Source organism: Heterodontus francisci, chromosome 33, assembly GCF_036365525.1.
Source record: "Heterodontus francisci isolate sHetFra1 chromosome 33, sHetFra1.hap1, whole genome shotgun sequence".
In the NCBI taxonomy this organism is placed as follows: Eukaryota; Metazoa; Chordata; class Chondrichthyes; order Heterodontiformes; family Heterodontidae; genus Heterodontus; species Heterodontus francisci.
The window spans coordinates 10814736-10836869 of record NC_090403.1 but is presented as its reverse complement, the minus strand read 5'-3'; the positions used below and the strand labels follow the sequence as shown (position 1 = coordinate 10836869).

The 22134-nt window shown below is 48.7% G+C and overlaps 1 protein-coding gene across 2 annotated transcripts in view; it reads left to right on the top strand.

Moving 5' to 3' along the window:
• LOC137348018 (corticotropin-releasing factor receptor 1-like) overlaps window positions 1–22134 on the top strand; it is a 432220-nt gene that overhangs the window by 360206 nt on the left and 49880 nt on the right. For both annotated transcript variants that reach the window (XM_068013090.1, XM_068013089.1), the window contains exon 10: window positions 346–481. In XM_068013090.1, coding sequence (XP_067869191.1) covers window positions 346–481 — 136 coding nt within the window. The remainder of the gene's footprint in view (window positions 1–345; window positions 482–22134) is intronic.

Below are 22134 nucleotides of genomic sequence, written 5' to 3'. Positions count from 1 at the left end.
ATTGCAGTGAAACTAAAAATAATAAACAAGAAAGAAATCAAAAAGTGGGTGTAGCTGTACCTTCTCCAGTACTGATTGGGCCTGTACAATATTCAACTTATCACAAATATTTTTCTACTTTTCATCTTATCCTTCCTGAATTCTTCCCTCTAGTTTTCTCCCCTTTCCTTCTGATCATCTTACTGTGTCCACTGGAGTGCAGTAATGTTGAGCAGGTAGGACCTTCAGTTAAATCGCTGGGCCTGGTGGCGGGGTTGGGATGGGAAGTTGATTGAATCTGGCTTCTGGCCCAGCCACAGAGATGCTCAATATTCTGATGATTCTGATTGCTCTCTCGTCCCACAGGAAGGCAGTGAAGGCTACTCTGGTTCTGTTGCCATTGCTTGGGATCACTTACATGCTGTTCTTTGTCAATCCTGGCGAGGACGACGTCTCCCAAATCGTCTTCATCTACTTCAATTCATTCCTTCAGTCCTTTCAGGTAAATAAGTGAGTTCATTGTCAGCATAATGCCTCTCTCTGTGTACTGCTGAGGGCACACTCAGACAAGGCAGCAAATCTTGACAATGTTTGATTCCCACAGAGATGTAAAAATCACATGAAGAAGGGAAGAAGGGTCACTGACCTGAAAAGTTAACTCTGCTTCTCTCTCCAGAGATGCTGCCAGACCTGTTGAGTATTTCAGCATTTCTTGTTTTCATTTCAGATTTCCAGCATCTGCAGTATTTTGCCTTTATTATTATGTAAAAATCACAGTTGAGCTTTACAGAATTCTGCATGAAATTTGAATCTCCTGATTGTTGTTTGATGTCTGGCTGTTCAACAGTAGATTGACAGATCCACTGGGATCACCCCAGCAGTGAGGAGCTACATACAGGGACTAAGTACCCAGAGACCACAGTGCCCATCATGGGACAGACCCAGGCACATTCGGCTGCCCACAGTTGTTTAACCCTTGCTGATCCAGTCCGATGTTTCCATAGGCTGTTAGTGACATGACTCGCCACCAGTCATTGTTAGCCCTCCCTAACTGTGTCCTATTTCAGTTAGACAGTAATTGAACATATGCAGGACAAATCATTTGCACAAAGCACAGACATGAGCTGAGCTGGAATCATACAGAACACACAGGCACAATTCCACTTTCATCCTTTTGAAGAATAGGACCTTTGCTGTCACAAGGTGCGCAGTGTATTATTCTGCTGTTGTGTGAACCCTGTTCTGTTTCTTTAAAACCATCCTGAGGTCAGTTAGAGGCTGCACTTAGCAGTCTCCCAAGATAGTCTCCCCAGTTGTTCACTATGCCTCGATTGATAAAGCCAAGTGTCCCATCTGCCTTTTTCACCACCCTATTAACCTGCCCTTCTGCCTTCAGAGATCTATGGACAAACACGCCAAGGTCCCTTTGTTCCTCGGAACTTCCCAGTGTCAGGCCATTCATTGAATACTTCCGTGTCACATTACTTCTTCCAAAGTGTATCACCTCACACATTTCAGGGTTAAATTCCATCTGCCACTTTTCTGCCCATTTAACCATCCCGTCTATATCTTCCTGTAACCTAAGACACTCCACCTCACTGTTAACCACTCGGCCAATCTTTGTGTCATCCGCAAACTTACTGATCCTACCCCCCCACATAGTCATCTATGTCGTTTATATAAATGACAACCAATAGGGGACCCAGCGCATATCCCTGTGGTACGCCACTGGACACTGGCTTCCAGTCACTAAAACAGCCGTCTGTCATCACTCTCTGTCTCCTACAGCTAAGCCAATTTTGAATCCACCTTATCAAGTTACCCTGTATCCCATGTGCATTTGTTTTCTTGATAAGTCTCCCATGTGGGACCTTGTCAAAGGCTTTGCTGAAATCCATGTAAACTACATCAACTGCACTACCCTCGTCTACACACCTGGTCACATGCTCAAAAAATTCAATCAAATTTGTTAGGCATGACCTCCCTTTGACAAAGCCATGCTGATGATTCCTAATCAAATTTTGCCTCTCCAAGTGGAGATAGATTCTCTCCTTCAGAATTTTCTCCTATAGTTTCCCTACCACTGATGTGAGACTCACTGGTCTGTAGTTCCCTGCCTTATCTCTACAACCTTTCTTAAATAGTGGGACCACATTAGCTGTTCTCCAGTCTTCTGGCACCTCCGCCGTGGACAGAGAGGAATTGAAAATTTGGGTCAGAGCCCCTGCAATCTCCACCCTCGCCTTCCACAGCATCCTGGAACACAAATCGTCCGGACCTGGAGATTTGTCCACTTTTAAGCCTTCCAAAACCTCCAATACCTTGTCACTCCCGATGACAATTTGCTCAAGAACCTCACAGTCTCTCCCTCTGAGTTCCATATCTACATCCTCATTCTCTTGGGTGAAGACAGATGTGAAGTATTCGTTTAACAACTACCAATGTCCTCTGGCTCCACCCACAGACTTCCCCCTTGGTCCCTAATGGGTCCTACTCTTTCCCTGGTTCTCCTCTTCCCATTGATATACTGATAGAATATCTTGGGATTTTCCCTACTTTTACCAGCCAGAGCTTTGTCATATCCCCTCTTTGCTCTCCTAATAGCTTTCTTAAGCTCCATCCTACACTTTCTGTACTTTCGGCACAGTGGCGCAGTGGTTAGCACCGCAGCCTCACAGCTCCAGCGACCCGGGTTCAATTCTGGGTACTGCCTGTGTGGAGTTTGCAAGTTCTCCCTGTGTCTGCGTGGGTTTCCTCCGGGTGCTCCGGTTTCCTCCCACATGCCAAAGACTTGCAGGTTGATAGGTAAATTGGCCATTATAAATTGCCCCTAGTATAGGTAGGGGAATATAGAGGACAGGTGGGGATGTGGTCGGAATATGGGATTAGTGTAGGAGTGGTATAAATGGGTGGTTAATGGTCGGCACAGACTCGGTGGGCCGAAGGGCATGTTTCAGTGCTGTATCTCTAAATCAAATAAAATCACTAATGCTTCCATTGATTTGCACTCCTTGTATTTACTAAAAGCCTCTCTTTTCCTTCTCATCTTACCCTGAATGTTTATTGATCATCCATGGTTTTCTGGGTTTGTTGCTCCTACTTATTACCCTAGACGGAACATGTTGGGCCTGTACCCTCCCGATTTCCTTTTTGAATGCCCCCCACTGCTCTTCTGTAGATTTCCCGACAAGTAACTCTTTCCAGTCTACCTTGACTAGATCCTGCCTTATTTTACTAAAATTCGCTCTCCCCCAATCCAAAACCTTTTTTTGCAACTTGTCTATTTCTTTCTCCATAACAAGCTTAAATTGTACCATGTTGTGGTCGCTATCACCAAAATGCTCCCCCACCAACACATCAACCACCTGTCCGGCTTCATTCCTCAGAATTAGGTCCAGCACTGCACCCTCCCCTGTTGGATCCTCTACATATTGAGCTAAAAAGTTCTCCTGCATACATTTTAAGAACTCCACTCCATCTCAGCCCTTAACACGATGACTATCCCAATTAATGTTGGGAAAGTTGAAATCACCTAAGATAATCACTCTATTATTTTTACACACCTCTGCAAATTGCGCACATACTTGCTCCTCAATTTCCCACTGATTATCTGGGGGTCTATAATAAACACCTACCATGGGCGGCACAGTGGCGTAGTGGTTAGCACTGCAGCCTCACAGCTCCAGCGACCCGGGTTCAATTCTGGGTACTGCCTGTGTGGAGTTTGCAAGTTCTCCCTGTGTCTGCGTGGGTTTCCTCCGGGTGCTCCGGTTTCCTCCCACATGCCAAAGACTTGCAGGTTGATAGGTTAATTGGCCATTATAGTATAGGTAGGTGGTAGGGAAATATAGGGACAGGTGGGGATGTGGTAGGGATATGGGATTAGTGTAGGATTAGTATAAGTGGGTGGTTGATGGTCGGCACAGACTCGGTGGGCCGAAGGGCCTGTTTCAGTGCTGTATCTCTAAACTAAACTAAACAAAACAATGTGGCTGTCCCTTTTTTATTCCTAAACTCTACCCATAAAGCTTCATTTGATGCCTCCTCCAAGATATCATCTCTCCTTACTGCAGTAACTGACTCCTTAACTAATATTGGAATGACCCCTCCTCTTTTACCCCCTCCTCTGTCTTGCCTGAAGATTCTATATCCTGGGATATTGAGCTGCCAATCCTGCCCCTCCCTCAACCATGTCTCCGTGATGGCTACTATATCACAATTCCACGTATCAATCCTTGCCCTTAACTCATCCGTTTTACCTGTAATACTCCTGGCATTAAAGTAGAGGCCATCCATCCTGGTCTTACTCCCTTGAAACCTACTTTCGCTGTATTCCTTCTGACTTGTTCGCTTTCCTGTGTTTAGCTGTGTCCCTATTCTGCTAGGAGTCTGCATCCCCTCCCCTGCCAAATTAGTTTAAACTCCTCCCAACAGCACTTGCAAACCCACCAGCAAGGATGTTAGTCCCCCTCTGGTTCAGATGTAGACCGTCCCGCTTGTACAGGTCCCACCTTCCCCAGTAACGTTCCCAGTGATCGAGAGGTCCTGCTTTTTGGTCTACTGCCTAACTCCCTGAATTCTCAATGCAAGACCTCATCCCTCTTTCTACCTATGTCATTGGTACCAACATGTACCATGACCTCTGCCTTATCACCCTCCCCCTTCAGGATGCCCTGCAGCTGTTCAGTGACATCCTGGACCTTGGCACCAGGGAGGCAACACACCATCCTGGAGTCACGTTGACGGCCACAGTAGCGCCTATCTGTTCTCCTGACTATAGAATCTCCTATTACTATTGCTCTTCCTCTCTTTCCCCCTTCCTGTGCAGACAGGCTGCTTGCGGTGCCAGAAGCTTGGGTCTGTCCACACTCCCTGGAGGAACCAGCCTCATCAGCCTCCAAAATGGAATACCTATTTGCAAGCGGGACCCCAGGGGACTCCTCAACTACCTGCCTGTTTCTCTTGAACTGCCTGGTGGTCACCCATTCCCTTCCTTCCTCAAGTCCCTTCAGCTGCAGTGTGACCACCTCTCTAAACATGCTATCCACGATGCTCTCAGACTCGCGGATGCTCCACAGTGTTTCCAGCCGCCGTTCCAGCGCTGAAACCCGAGCTTCCAGGAGCTGCAGCTGGACACACTTCCTGCACTCATGCTGGTCCCGGGGACTTGAAATGTTCCCGGATTCCCACATGCAGCAAGAGGAGCAAACCACGGCTTTAAGGTCTCTTGCCATGACTAAACACTTTAAATTTAAAACTTTAGAAGGCTGTTATCATAAAAAACAAATAAATCTGGCTAAAACAATGACTTACAATTCAATTCAGTTTGAAAAGTACCCACCAGGACTTACTCACCATCAGCTGTGCACTTTGGAAACTCTTGGCTTCCCTCGCGCTCTTTGAGGACAGGCAGGAAATGAAAGGAGCTCCTAGCTCCCTCCTCACCTAACTCCCTCAGTCACAAAACTCCCACTTTAGCACTCTAATGCAGCCCCAAGTCAGCACTCCAGTGCAAACCCTCCTGTTGGATCCCATCAGTTACAAAGAGAGACGAGGTCCGACCGTAACTTTTAGAAACTTTATTGCAGTACGTGGGTTGTTACATTCCAGGGATACAAAAAGAACAAAAAGCAAAAGAAAAGAACAAACAAAAGAAGAACATGTGTTCACTGCAGCAAGCCTTTCTTATAGTTATTCAAACAAAACTAGTAACGCCCCCCCCTTTGTTTCTGAGTGGTTTGCAGACTTCTGTTGTCAGTGCATGATTGGTTCATTCGTCCCAGCATTTTATTTCTGCGTTTTATTTCAGTAGTTTCACATCCCCCCTCCTTAAACCGTTAGGCTGATTATTAAACAATAGGCTACTATTAAGCTATCTGCAGCTGTCCTGTTAGCTTCTGCTTGTTATTTTTTTTATAAATTGTCTCAACAGCTCCACAGTGAGTTTGTTAGTTGGTTAGCTTACTTTTGATCTGTCCCGTCACCTCCTCTTCTCCTAACGCTCCCCCCAAACCTCCGTTTGCCCTTCCTTTCCCCCTCCCTCACTCACCATCCCCCTTATCCTCACCTTCACCCACTCCATTTCCCTCTCCCTCTGCTCCTCCCTTCTTGCTTTCCTTCCCACCCCCTCCCTTTCCCCTACACCTCTCCTGGCCCCACATCGCACCCCCACCCCCCTCACCTTTTCCCTCTTTCTCCTCTCCCCATCCCCTTCCCCTCCCTCTTATCCCTCCTCTTATCCCTCTCCCCTCCCCCTCACCTTCCTGTTCACAGCCCCCACTTCTTCCCCTTCCTTATCATGCTTCTGGACAGAAATATGTACATCATGTGAAGAATGTAATTGGATTGAGGTCCAGACAGGAAACATGGTCTTGGGCAGCTGATTTGTGTCAATGTGACTGCTACTGTCAGATATCAAAGCGAATGGGCTAATGGGAAGATTCTTGGTAGTGTAGATGAGCAGAGAGATCTTGGTGTCCAGGTACATAAATCCCTGAAAGTTGCTACCCAGGTTAATAGGGCTGTTAAGAAGGCATATGGTGTGTTAGCTTTTAGTAGAAGGGGGATCGAGTTTCGGAGCCACGAGGTCATGCTGCAGCTGTACAAAACTCTGGTGAGGCCGCACCTGGAGTATTGCATGCAGTTTTGGTCACCGCATTATAGGAAGGATGTGGAAGCTTTGGAAAGGGTGCAGAGGAGATTTACTAGGATGTTGCCTGGTATGGAGGGAAGGCTGAGGGACATGAGGTTGTTTTCGTTGGAGAGAAGGAGGAGGAGAGGTGACTTAATAGAGACATAGAAGATAATCAGAGGGTTAGATAGGGTAGATAGTGAGAGTCTTTTTCCTCGGATGGTGATGGCAAACACGAGGGGACATAGCTTTAAGTTGAGGGGTGAAAGATATAGGACAGATGTCAGAGGTAGTTTCTTTACTCAGAGAGTAGTAGGGGCGTGGAACGCCCTGCCTGCAACAGTAGTAGACTCGCCAACTTTAAGGGCATTTAAGTGGTCATTGGATAGCTATATGGATGAAAATGGAATAGTGTCGGTCAGATGGTTTCACAGGTCGGCGCAAAATCGAGGGCCGAAGGGCCTGTACTGCGCTGTAATGTTCTAATGTTCTAATATTCTAAAGCATTCGGTTTGATAGAGCGAAATAAAAGGCAAAGGAAGATTCAGGTAATTACCCTGGAGATGGTGTACAGAGGGACTGCAATTACCCTGGAGCTGGTTTACGGAGGGACTGCAGTTACCCTGGAGATGGTGTACGGAGGGACTGCAATTACCCTGGAGATGGTGTACCAAGGGACTGCAATTACCCTGGAGATGGTGTATGGAGGGACTGCAATTACCCTGGAGATGGTGTATGGAGGGACTGCAATTACCCTGGAGGTGGTGAACGGACGGACAGCAGTTACCCTGGAGATGGTGTACGGAGGGACAGCAGTTACCCTGGAGGTGGTGAACGGAGGAACTGCAGTTACCCTGGAGATGGTGTACGGAGGGACAGCAGTTACCCTGCAGGTGGTGAACGGAGGGACAGCAGTTACCCTGGAGGTGGTCAACGGAGGGACTGCAGTTACCCTGGAGATGGTGTCCGGAGGGACTGCAATTACCCTAGAGATGGTGAACGGAGGGACTGCAGTTACCCTGGAGATGGTGTACGGAGGGACTGCAATTACCCTAGAGATGGTGAACGGAGGGACTGCATTTACCCTGGAGCTGGTGTACAGAGGGACTGCATTTACCCTGGAGCTGGTGTACAGAGGGACTGCAGTTACCCTGGAGATGGTGTACAGAGGGACTGCATTTACCCTGGAGCTGGTGTACAGAGGGACTGCAGTTAACCTGGAGATGGTGTAAGGAGGGACTGCATTTACCCTAGAGCTGGTGTAAAGAGGGACTGCAATTACCTTGGAGATGGTGTAGGGAGGGACTGCAATTACCCTGGAGGTGGTGTAGGGAGGGAAAGCATTTACCCTGGAGATGGTGTACGGAGGGACTGCAATTACCCTGGAGGTGGTGTAGGGAGGGAAAGCATTTACCCTGGAGATGGTGTACGGAGGGACTGCAATTACCCTGGAGATGGTCTAAAGAGGGACTGCAATTACCCTGGAGGTGGTGAACGGACGGACTGCAGTTACCCTGGAGATGGTGTACGGAGGTACTGCAGTTACCCTGGAGATGGTGTACGGAGGACTGCAATTACCCTGGAGGTTGTGAACGGAGGGACTGAAATTACCCTGGAGGTGGTGAACGGAGGGACTGCAATTACCCTGGAGATGGTGTACGGAGAGACTGCAATTACCCTGGAGATGGTGTACGGAGGGACTGCAGTTACCCTGGATATGGTGTACGGAGGGACTGCAGTTACCCTGGAGATGGTGTACGGAGGGACTGCAATTACCCTGGAGATGGTGTACGGAGGGACTGCAATTACCCTGGAGGTGGTGAACAGAGGGACTGCAATTACCCTGGAGATGGTGTACGGAGGGACTGCAATTACCCTGGAGATGGTGTACGGAGAGACTGCAATTACCCTGGAGATGGTGAACGGAGGGACTGCAATTACCCTGGAGATGGTGTACGGAGCGACTGCAATTACCCCGGAGGTGGTGAACGGAGGGACTGCAATTACCCTGGAGATGGTGTACGGAGAGACTGCAATTACCCTGGAGATGGTGTACGGAGCAACTGCAATTACCCCAGAGATGGCATACGGAGGGACTGCAATTACCCTGGAGGAGGTGAACAGAGGGACTGCAATTACCCTGGAGATGGTGTACGGAGGGACTGCAGTGATGGTCTCCGGAGGGACTGCAGTTACCCTGGAGGTGGTGTACGGAGGGACTGCAATTACCCTGGAGGTGGTGAACGGAGGGACAGCAGTTACCCTGGAGGTGGTGAACGGAGGGACAGCAGTTACCTTGGAGGTGGTGAACGGAGGGACTGCAGTTACCCTGGAGCTGGTGTACGGAGGGACAGCAGTTACCCTGGAGGTGGTGAATGGAGGGACTGCAGTTACCCTGGAGATGGTGTACGGAGGGACTGCATTTATCCTGGAGGTGGTGAATGGAGGGACTGCAGTTACCCTGGAGATGGTGTACGGAGGGACAGCAGTTACCCTGGAGGTGGTGTACGGAGGGACTGCAGTTACCCTGGAGGTGGTGTACGGAGGGACTGCAGTTACCCTGGAGGTGGTGAATGGAGGGACTGCAGTTACCCTGGAGATGGTGTACGGAGGGACTGCAGTTACCCTGGAGATGGTGTACGGAGGGACTGCAGTTACCCTGGAGATGGTGTACGGAGGGACTGCATTTATCCTGGAGGTGGTGAACGGAGGGACTGCAGTTACCCTGGAGATGGTGTACGGAGGGACTGCAGTTACCCTGGAGATGGTCTACGGAGGGACTGCAGTTACCCTGGAGATGGTGTACGGAGGGACTGCAATCAGTCCTCTCAACTGAAAAATGCAAAAGAGAAACAGAAAATGCTGGATTTGTTCAACAGGTCAAGCAGCATCTGTGGAGAGTTAAAAGGGCGGGGGGGTGGGGGTGGAATTTCTTTTTTATTCATTTGTGGGATGTAGCTGTCACTGGACAGGCCAGCATTTATTGTCCATCCCGAATTGCCCCTGAAAAGGTGGTGGTGAGCTGCCTTTTTGAACCGCTGCAGTCCATGAGGGGTAGGTACACCCACAGTGCTGTTAGGAAGGGAGTTCCAGGATTTTGACCCAGTGACAGTGAAGGGACGGCGATATAGTTCCAAGTCAGGATGGTGCGTAGCTTGGAGGGGAACTTGCAGGTGGTGGTGTTCCCATGCATCTGCTGCCCTTGTTCGTACACGTGGTAGAGGTCGTGGGTTTGGAAAGTGCTGTCAAAGGAACCTTGCTGCAGTGCATCTTGTAGATGGTACACACTGCTGCCACTGTGCATCGGTGGTGGAGGGAGTGAATGTTTGTAGTTGGTGTGCCACTCAAGAGGGCTGCTTTGTCCTGGATGGTGTCAAGCTTCTTGAGTGTTGTTGGAGCTGCACCCATCCAGGCAAGTGGAGAGTATTCCATCACACTCCTGACTTGTGCCCTTTAGATGGTGGACAGGATTTGGGGAGTCAGGAGGTGAGTGAGTCAGGAAGTGTGTTACTCGCCGCTCTTGTAGCCACGGTATTTATATGGCTACTCCAGCTCAGTTTCTGGTTAGTGGTAACCCCCAAGATGTTGATTGTGGGGGATTCTTCGATCGTAATGCCATTGAATGTCAGGGGAAGATGGTTCGATTCTCTCTTGTTGGAGATGATGATTGCCTGGCATTTGTGTGACACGAATATTACTTGCCATTTATCAGCCCAGGCCTGGATATTGTCCAGCTCTTGCTGCATTTCTACACGGACTGCTCCAGTATCTGAGGAGTCACAAATTATGCTGAACATTGTGCGATCATCAGCGAACATCCCCACTTCTGTCCTTATGACTGAAGGAAGATCATTGATGGAGCAGCTCAAGATGGTTGGGCCTAGGACACTATCCTGAGGATCTCCTGCAGTGATGTCCTGGAGATGAGATGATTGACATTCAACAACCACAGCCATTTTCCTTTGCGCTATGACTCCGACCAGCAGAGAGTTTTCCCCTTGATTCCCATTGACACCAGTTTTGCTAGACATCAGCCAGATTGGTAAGGACAAGGTCAAGTAGGGTTTTCCCTCTTGTTAGTTCCCTCACCACCTCTTCCAGACCCAGTCTCGCAGCTATGTCCTTTAGGACTCGGCCAGCTCGGATAGTAATGGTGCTACCGAGCCACTCTTGGTAATGGACATTGAAGTCCCCCACCCAGAGTACATTCTGCGCCCTTGCCACTCTCAGTGCTTCCTCCAAGTGCTGCTCAACATGGAGGGGTACTGATTCATCAGCGGAGGGAGGGCGGTAGATGGTAATCAGCCGGAGGTTTCCTTGCCCATGTTTGACATGATGCCATGAGACTTTATGGAGTCTGGTGTCAATGTTGAGGACTCCCAGGGCAACTCCCTCCTGACTGTATACCAATGTACCAGGACATCCACGGGGATGGTGATGGCGGTGTCTAGGACATGACTATGGCAGGCTGTTGCTGGACTAGTCTGTGGGACAGCTCTCCCAAAAATGGCAAAAGCCCCCAGATGTTAGTAAGGAGGAATTTGCAGGGTCGACAGGGCTGGGTTTGCCATTGTCATTTCCGGTGCCTAGGTCGATTCTGGGTGTCTTGTCCGGTTTCATTCCTTATTGACTTTGTAGCTGTTTGATACAACTGAGTGGCTTGCTAGGCCAATTCAGAGGGCATTTAAGAGCCAACCACATTGCTGTGGGTCTGGAGTCACATATAGACCAGACCAGATAAGGACAGCAGATTTCCTTCCCGAAAATGCATTAGTGAACCACATGGGTTTTTACGACAATGGATAATGGCTTTAAGGCCATCATTAGACTAGCTTTTAATTCCAGATTTTATTCATTGAATTCCAATTCCACCTTCTGCCGTGGTGGAATTCGAACCCATGTCCCCAGAGCAATACCCTGAGTTTCTGGGTTACTAGTCAAGTGACAATACCACTACACCACCGCTGGAGGCGGTTGTGGGGGGGCATTTACTGCTCTCCCCCGTGGTGGGTTTGGAGGCAGGGAGAGTGTATAATCGAATGGGATGGTGACGAAAAGGAGAGATCATGCAACCATCCCTCCTCAGCCGAAATTTAGTCCCCGAGGCGGAAAGGCCTGTGAACGGTAAGTGTTCCAGCTTCATCAATATACATGTGGAGCTCAGGAGTGTAAAATTACACACAATGTTTAGATCAAGGTGCAATGAGCAAAAAGAGCAATGATTAGTTGCCAATTAACAGAGAATAAACCTTCGGGTGAGTGTGAGTATCAGTGCAATCTCACTCAGATATCTGCATATTCTGCCATTTGCACATTTTACATCCAGTGTGTAATACACTCCAGCCTGCAGGGACAAACAGTCTATACTGGGATCATGCTGGGACAGTCTGCCTACACCGGGGAAGTGCAGGGACAGATTATGCTGGGATAGTGCTGAGACAGACATAGAGTCATAGAATTATACAGCACAGAAACAGGCCCTTCAGCCCATCGTGTCCGTGCCGGCCATCAAGCACCAATCTATTATAATCCCATTTTCCAGCACTTGGCCCATAGCCATGTATGCTATGGTGTTTCAAGTGCTCAACTAAATACTTCTTAAATGTTGTGAGGGTTCCTGCCTCTACCACCCCTTCAGGCAGTGTTCCAGATTCCAACCACCCTCTGAGTGAAATACTGAGTGAAGTATTTTCCTCAAATACCCTCTAAACTTCCTGGCTCTAACCTTAAATCTATGCATCCTGGTTGTTGACACCTCCGCTAAGGGAAAACGTTTCTTCCTACCTACCCTATCTATGCCCCTCATAATTTAGTATACCTCAATCAGGTCCCCCCTCAGCCTTCTCTAAGGAAAACAACCTCGCCTGTCCAGTCTCTCTTCATAGCTGAATGCTCCAGCCCGGCATCCTGGTGAATCTCCTCTGCACCCTCTCCAATGCAATCACATCCTTCCTATAGTTTCCTGATCAGAACTGTACACAGTACTCCAGCTGTGGCATAACTAAAGTTTTATACAGCTCCATCATAACCTCCCTGCTCTTAGATTCTATGCCTAGGCAAATAAAGGCAGGTATCCCATATGCCTTCCTAACCACCTTATTGACCTTTGCTGCTGCCTTCAGTGATCTATGGACAAGTACACCAAGGTCCCTCTGACCCTCTGTACTTCCTAGGGTCATACCATCCATTGTATATTCCCTTGCCTTGTTAGTCTTCCCAAAATGCATCACCTCACACTTCTCAGGATGAAGTTCTATTTGCCACTGTTCTGCCCATCTTACCAGCCCATCTATATCGTCCTATAATTGCGACACCACCAATTTTCGTGTCATCTGCGAACTTACTCTGATCATACCTCCTATCTTCATTAATGTACACTACAAACAGCAAGGGTCCCAGCACCGATCCCTGTGGTACACCACTGGTCACAGGCTTCCACTTGCAAAAACAACCCTTGACCATCAATCACCCTCTGCCTCCTGCCACTAAGCCAATTTTGGATCCAATTTGACAAATTGCCCTAGATCTCATGGGCTCTTACCTTCTTAACCAATCTCCTATGCAGGACCTTATCAAAAGCTTTACTGAAGTCAGCATGGCTTTGTCAGGGAGAGATCTAACAAATTTGATTGAATTTTTGGAGGAGGTGACTAGATGTGTAGATGAGGGTAAAGCAGTTGATGTAGTCTACATGAACATCAGTAAGACTTTTGATAAGGCCCCATATGGGAGATTGGTTAAGAAGGTAAGAGCTCATGGGATCCAGGGCAATTTAGCTAACTGGATCCAAAATTGGTTTAGTGGCAGGAGGCAGAGGGTGATGGTCGAGGGTTATTTTTGAAATTGGAAGCCTGTGACCGGTGGTGTACTGCAGGGATCGGTGCTGGGACCCTTACTGTTTGTAGTGTACATTAATGATTTAGATGTGAATATAGGAGGTATGATCAGTAAGTTTGCAAATGACACGAAAATTGGCGGTGTCGTAAATAGTGAGGAGGGAAGCCTCAGATGACAGGGCAATATAGATAGGCTGGTATGACGGTCAGAGTAATGGCAAATGGAATTTAATCCTGACAAGTGTGAGGTGATGCATTTTGGGAGGACTAACAAGGCAAGAGAATATACAATGGATGGTAGGACCCGAGGAAGTACAGAAGGTCAGAGGGACCTTGGTGTACTTGTCCCTAGATCACTGAAGGCAGCAGCACAGGTAGATAGGGTGGTTAGGAAGGCATATGGGATGCTTGCCTTCATTAGCTGAGGCATAGAATATAAGAGCAAGAGGTTATGATGGAGCTGTATAAAATGCTAGTTAGGCCACGGCTCGAGTACTGTGTACAGTTCTGGTCACCATGCTATAGGAAGGATGTGATTGCACTGGAGAGGGTGCAGAGGAGATTCACCAGGATGTTGCTTGGGCTTGAGCATTTCAGCTATGAAGGATAGCCTGGATAGGCTAGGATCACTCAGCAGGTCTGGCAGCATCTGTGGAAAGAGAAGCATCGGAACACAGGGTCACTGACCCGAAACGTTAACTCTGCTTCTCTTTCCACAGATGCTGCCAGACCTGCTGAGTGATTGCAGCATTTCTTGTTTTTATTTCAGATTTCCAGCATCCGCAGTATTTTGCTTTTATTATATGGATAGGCTAGGGCTGTTTTCCTTTGAGCAGAGAAGACTGAGGGGGGACCTGATTGAGGTATATAAAATTATGAGGGGCATAGATAGGGTAGATAGGAAGAATCATTTCCCCTTAGCGGGGGTGTCAATAACCAGGGGGCATAGATTGAAGGTAAGGGGCAGGAGGTTTAGAGGGGATTTGAGGAAAAATCTTTTCACCAGAGGGTGGTTGGAATCTGGAACACAATGCCTGAAAGGGTGGTAGGGGCAGGAACCCTCACAACATTTAAGAGGTATTTAGATGAGCACTTGAAACACCCTAGCATACAAGGCTATGGGCCAAGTGCTGGAAAATAGGATTAGAATGGACAGGCCTGATGGTCGGTGTGGACATGGTGGGCCAAAGGGCCTGTTTCTGTGCTGTATAATTCTGTGACTCAATGACTCATTCAGAACTCTTTTCTCATGCAGTATATATTTGTTCCTTTCCCTTACATTGGTATTCTTGCGAATTGGCCTGATGAATGCAAGACAAAAGCTTTAACAAAATGTTTTTGTTTTCAGCAATATTCAAGTTCTGTATTCCCAAACAACACATTCAAGACAAGGCCGGAATTTTACCCTGGGCGGATGGGAGCCGGACTCCAATGTAAATGCGTGGGTTTTCGCCGGGTGCTCCGGTTTCCTCCCACAGCCAAAAGACTTGCAGGTGATGGGTAAATTGGCCATTGTAAATTGCCCCTAGTGTAGGTAGGTGGTAGGGAATATGGGATTACTGTAGGGTTAGTATAAATGGGTGGTTGTTGGTCGGCACAGACTCGGTGGGCCGCAAGGCCTGCTTCAGTGCTGTATCTCTAAAAAAAAATAAATAAAAAATAAAAATGTCGGTGCCGAACCTGCTTCCGCCCAGCCTGGGGATCCGTCCTGTATTTTACATATCCCCAGGCTTTAATTGGCTCGAGGTGGGATCTCCACCCACTTGAGGGAGGAGGTCCTGCCTCAGTGAGCTACTGGCCAATCAGCGGGCCAACAGCTCTTAGTCTCAGCAGCGCCACCAGGAGCGGTGGCCACTGCTGCGACTGCAGCCCAGCCGGCCAAAGAGGATACCAAGGAGCCGGGACTGAAGATAAGTTTGGGTTGCCTCACCAGGGGAATCGGTCGTGCCCTGGTGAGACTAGGGTGGTTGTTTGGGGAGAGGGGGGCGTCTTGGATCCTGGGGTTGGGTTGGGAGGCGGGTGCGGCCCTCAATTGGGCACCCTGTGCTCGATTGCCAGCCCCCCCCACCTCCCGGGGTGTGGAAAGGCCGGCAGCTATAGCTGGGCGGCCTTTCACATCCCCAGTACACCCGCTGGCCATGGGTAAAATACACGTAGAGGCGGGCGAGGGCCCTTAAGTGGCTGTTAAGTGTCCACTTAAGGGTCTTGATTGGCCTCGGGCGGGCGGGCTGCTTCTCACCCCCCGATCCCTGCCAGACTTCCATAAACTTGGTCTGAGACAGAATCAGGACGATTAGGCCTCCTGGAGCCTGCTTCTCAATTTTACCCCACCCCCACGCCACCATCCGACCCGCTGGGGCAGGGTAAAATACCGATCTTGATCGTTGAGGGTATCGCGCACAATTTCAGAATTTGCAGATGACAGGAAATTTGAAAGAGTTAGAAACAGTGAGGAAGATAGTAATAGAGTTCAAGCGGTCATAGATAGGCTGGTGAAATGGGCAGACACAAGGCAAATGAAATTTAATGTAGAATTGTATGAGCTGATATATTTTGATGGGAAGAAGATAAAGAGAAAATACATACTAAATGGTACAATTTTAAAGGGGGTGCAGGAAGAGAGACACCTGAAGGTGGCAGGACTAGTTAGCAAAACATACAATAAAGCAGACACAGACCTCAGCTTTAGAGATTGTGTCATACGGTACAAACAGCCCAGAGGTTGTGCTAAACCTATATAAAATTAGTTTAGCTGTGCCCAGTTTTGGCCACCACACTTTAGGAAGTGTTACGAGGTGAGGAGGGGGTTTCAGGCTCCCCTTTAGCTCCTTCTCTGGTTTGATTGTAACAGGGTTTATCCGTTTTCAATGCAGTGATTGATCTCTCCACCTCAGTGAGCACTTCAATGTCCATCACCAGAGTGGCTCGGTAGCACCACTACTGACTAAGCTGGCCGAGTCCTAAAGGACATAGATCTTAGACTGGGTCTGCGGCAGTTGGTGAGGGAACCAACAAGCGGGAAAACATACTTGACCTCGTCCTCACCAATCTGCCTGCCGCAGATGCATCTGTCCATGACAGTATTGGTAGGAGTAACCACCGCACAGTCCTTATGGAGACGAAGTCCCATCTTCACATTGAGGATACTGTCCATCGTGTTGTGTGGCACTATCACCGTGCTAAATGGAATAGATTTCAAACAGATCTAGCAATGCAAAACTGGGCATCCATGAGGTGCTGTGGGCCATCAGCAGCAGCAGAATTGTACTCAACCACAATCTGTAATCTCATGGCCCGGCATATCCCCCACTCTACCATTACCATCCAACCAGGAGAACAACACAGGTTCAATGAAGAGTGCAGGAGGGCATGCAGAACCAGCACCAGGCATACCTCAAAATGAGGTGTCAACCTGGTGATGCTACAATTCAGGACTACCTGCGTGCCAAACTGCGTAAACAACATGTGATAGAGCTAAGCGATCCCATAACCAACGGATCAGATCTAAGCTCTGCAGTCCTGCCACATCCAGTTGTGAATAGTGGTGGACAATTAAACAACTAACTGGAGGAGGTGGCTCCACAAATATCCCCATCCTCAATGATGGGGGAGCCCAGCACATCAGTGTGAAAGATAAGGCTGAAGCATTTGCAACAATCTTCGGCCAGAAGTGCCGAGTTGATGATCCATCTCGGCCTTCTCCTTAAGTCCCCAGCATCACAGATTTAGACTTCAGCCAATTCGATTCACTCCGCGTGATATCAAGAAACGACTGAAGGCACTGGATACAGCAAAGGCTATGGGCCCTGACAATTTTCCGGCAACAGTACAGAAGATCTGTGCTCCAGAACTTGCCACGCACCGACCCAAGCTGTTCCAGTACAGCTACAACATTGGCATCGACACAGAATATGGAAAATTGCCCAGGTATGTCCTGTACACAAGAAGCAGGACAAGTTCAACCCGGCCAATTACCGCCCCATCAGCCTATGCTCAATCATCAGTAAAGTGATGGAAGGTGTCATCAACAGTGCCATCAAGCAGCACTTGCTTAGCAATAACCTGCTCAGTGACGCTCAGTTTGGGTTCTGACAGGGCCACTCAGCTCTTGACCTCATTACAGCCTTGGAACAAAAATGGACTAAAGAGCTGAACTCAAGAGGTGAGGTGAGAGTGACTGCCCTTGACATCAAGGCAGCATTTGACCGAGTATGGCGTCAAGGAGCCCTAGCAAAACTGAGGTTAATGGGAATCAGGGGGAAAACTTTCGGCTGGTTGGAATCATACCTAGCACAAAGGAAGATGGTTGTGATTGTTGGAGGTCAATCATCTGAGCTCCAGGACATCACTGCAGGAGTTCCTCAGGGTAGTGTCCTAGGCCCAACCAGCTTCAGCTGCTTCAGCAATGACCTTCCTTCAATCATAAGGTCAGAAGTGGGGATGTTCGCTGATGATGGCACAATGTTCAGCACCATTCGCAACTCCTCAGATACTGAAGCAGTCCATAGAGAAATGCAACAAGATCTGGACAATATCCAGGCTTGGGCTGATAAGTGGCAAGTAATATTCATGCCACACTAGTGCCAGGCAATGACCTCCAACAAGACAGAATCTAACCATCTCCCCTTGACATTCAATGGCATTACCATCGCTGACTCCCCCACTATCAACATCCTAGGGGCTACCATTGACTAGAAACTGAACTGGAGTAGCCATATAAATACTGTGGCTACAAAAGCAGGTCAGAGGCTAGTAACTTACCTCCTGACTCCCCAAACCCTGTCCAACATCTACAAGGCACAAATCAGGCATGTGATGGAATACTCTCCACTTGCCTGGATGGGTGCAACTCCAACAACACTCAAGAAGCTCGACACCATCCAGGACAAAGCAGCCCGTTTGATTAGCATCCCATCCACAAACATTCACTCCCTCTACCACCAACGCATAGTGGCAGCAGTGTGTACCATCTACAAGATGCACTTCAGCAATGCACCAAGGCTCCTTAGACAGCACCTTCCAAACCCGCGACCTCTACCAACTAGAAGGACAAGGGCAGCAAATACATGGGAACACCGCCACCTGCAAGTTCCCCTCCAAGTCACACACCATCCTGACTTGGAACTATATCACCGTTCCTTCACTGTCGCTGGTCAAAATCCTGGAACTCCCTTCCTAACAGCACGGAGGGTGTACCTACTCCACATGGACTGCAGCGGTTCAAGAAGGCAGCTCATCACCACCTTCACAAGGGCAATTAGGGATGGGCAATAAATGCTTGCCTAGCCAGCAATACCCACATGCCATGAATGAATTCAAAAAAACTTGCTCCTGTTCTCATGGAATTTCAAAAGAACCAATCTGACAGGTTTTCTTGAGTTTAAAAAACAAAGATGTGTGTTTATTACTCTTAACACTCTAAACCGGGTAAAGCTACTAAAATACGCTACGCATTCTCGCACACATTCACACGAAAGTCAGAGCAAGAAAGAGCTGGGAGGGTTTATACTGGGTTAGAGCTGGGAGAGTCTATACCGGGATAGAGCTGGGAGAGTCTATACCGGGATAGAGCTGGGAGGGTCTATACCGGGATAGAGCTGGGAGAGTCTATACCGGGATAGAGCTGGGAGGGTCTATACCGGGATAGAGCTGGGAGGATTTATAATGGGATAGAGCTGGAAGAGTCTGTACTGGGAAAGAGTTGGGAGGATTTATACTGGGATAGAGCTGGAAGAGTCTGTACTGGGAAAGAGCTGGGAGGATTTATACTGGGATAGAGCTGGGAGAGTCTGTACTGGGAAAGAGCTGGGAGGATTTATACTGGGATAGAGCTGGGAGAGTCTGTACTGGGAAAGAGCTGGGAGGATTTATACTGGGATAGAGTTGGAAGAGTCTGTACTGGGAAAGAGCTGGGAGGATTTATACTGGGATAGAGCTGGAAGAGTCTGTACTGGGAAAGAGCTGGGAGGATTTATACTGGGATAGAGCTGGAAGAGTCTGTTCTGGGAAAGAGCTGGGAGGATTTATACTGGGTTAGAGCTGGGAGGGTTTATACTGGCTTAGAGCTGGGAGGGTTTATACTGGGTTAGAGCTGGGAGGATTTATACTGGGTTAGAGCTGAGAGGGTTTATACTGGGTTAGAGCTGGGAGGATTTATACTGGGTTAGAGCTGGGAGGGTTTATACTGGGATAGAGCTGGGAGGATTTATACTGGGTTAGAGCTGGGAGGGTTTATACTGGGTTAGAGCTCGGAGGGTTTATACTGGGATAGAGCTGGGAGGATTTATACTGGGATAGAACTAGGAGGGTTTATACCGGGTTGGAGCTGGGAGGGTTTATACTGGGTTAGAGCTGGGAGTGTTTATACTGGGATAGAGCTGGGAGGATTTATACTGGGATAGAACTAGGAGGGTTTATACTGGGATAGAGCTGGGAGGATTTATACTGGGTTAGAGCTGGGAGGGTTTATACTGGGTTAGAGCTGGGAGGGTGTATACTGGGATAGAGCTGGGAGGGTTTATACTGGGTTAGAGCTGGGAGGGTGTATACTGGGTTAGAGCTGTGAGGGTTTATACTGGGTTAGAGCTGGGAGGGTTTATACTGGGTTGGAGCTGGGAGGGTTTATACTGGGTTGGAGCTGGGAGGGTTTATACTGGTTTAGAGCTGGGAGGGTTTATACTGGGATGGAGCTGGGAGGATTTATACTGGGATAGAGCTAGGAGGGTTTATACTGGGTTAGAGCTGGGAGGGTTTATACTGGGTTAGAGCTGGGAGGGTTTATACTGGGATAGAGCTGGGAGGGTTTATACTGGGATAGAGCTGGGAGGATTTATACTGAGATGGAGATGGGAGGATTTATACTGGGTTAGAGCTGGGAGGGTTTATACTGGGTTCGAGCTGGGAGGGTTTATACTGGGATAGAGCTGGGAGAGTCTGTACTGGGTTAGAGCTGGGAGGGTTTATACTGGGATAGAGCTGGGAGGGTTTATACTGGGTGAGAGCTGGGAGGGTTTATACTGGGATAGAGCTGGGAGGGTTTATACCGGGATAGAGCTGGGAGGGTTTATACCGGGATAGAGCTGGGAGGGTTTACACGGGGTTAGAGCTGGGAGGGTTTATACTGGGTTAGAGCTGGGAGGGTTTATACTGGGTTAGAGCTGGGAGGGTTTATACTGGGTTAGAGCTGGGAGAGTCTGTACTGGGTTAGAGCTGGGAGGATTTATACTGGGTTAGAGCTGGGAGGGTTTTTACTGGGATAGAGCTGGGAGGATTTACACTGGGATAGAGCTGGGAGGATTTATACTGGGTTAGTGCTGGGAGGATTTATACTGGGATAGAGCTGGGAGAGTCTGTACTGGGTTAGAGCTGGGAGGGTATATACTGGGTTAGAGCTGGGAGGGTTTATACTGGGATATAGCTGGGAGGGTCTACACCGGGATAGAGCTGGGAGGGTTTATACTGGGTTAGAGCTGGGAGGGTCTATACTGGTTTGGATTTGGGAGGGTGTATACTGGGTTCGAGCTGGGAGGGTGCATACTGGGATAGAGCTGGGAGGATTAATACTGGGTTAGAGCTGGGAGGGTTTATACTGGGTTAGAGCTGGGAGGGTGTATACCGGGATAGAGCTGGGAGGGTGTATACTGGGATAGAGCTGGGAGGGTGTATACTGGGATAGAGCTGGGAGGGTTTATACTGGGATAGAGCTGGGAGGGTGTATACTGGGATAGAGCTGGGAGGTTCTATACCGGGATAGTGCTGGGAGGGTTTATGCTGGGTTAGAGCTGGGAGGGTGTATACTGGGATAGAGCTGGGAGGGCTTATTCTGGGATGGAGCTGAGAGAGTCTGTACTGGGAAAGAGCGGTGAGGATTTGTACTCGATTAGCACTGGGAAGGTCTGTACTGGGATAGAGCTGGGAGGGTTTATATTGGGTTAGAGCTGGGAGGGTCTATACCGGGATATAGATGGGAGGGTTTGTACTGGGTTATAGCTGGGAGGGTTTATACTGGGATAGAGCTGGGAGAGTCTGTACTGGGTTAGAGCTGGGAAGGTATATACTGGGTTAGAGCTGGGAGGGTTTATACTGGGATATAGCTGGGAGGATTTATACTGGGTTAGAACTGGGAGGGTTTATACTGGGTTAGAGCTGGGAGGGTGTATACCGGGATAGAGCTGGGAGGGTTTATACTGGGATAGAGCTGGGAGGGTTTATACTGGGATAGAGCTGGGAGGGTCTATACCGGGATAGAGCTGGGAGGGTTTATACTGGGTTAGAGCTGGGAGGGTGTATACTGGGATAGAGCTGGGAGGGTTTATACCGTGATAGAGCTGGGAGGGTTTATACCGGGAGAGAGCTGGGAGGGTGTATACCGGGATAGAGCTGGGAGGGTTTATACTGGGTTAGAGCTGGGAGGGTGTATACCGCGATAGAGCTGGGAGGGTTTATACTGGGGTAGAGCTGGGAGGGTTTATACTGGGATCGAGCTGGGAGGGTCTATACCGAGATAGAGCTGGGAGGGTTTATACTGGGTTAGAGCTGAGAGGGTTTATACTGGGTTCGAGCTGGGACGGTGTATACCGGGATAGAGCTGGGAGGGTTTATACTGGGTTAGAGCTGGGAGGGTGTATACTGGGATAGAGCTGGGAGGGTCTATACTGGGATAGAGCTGGGAGGTTTTATACTGGGATA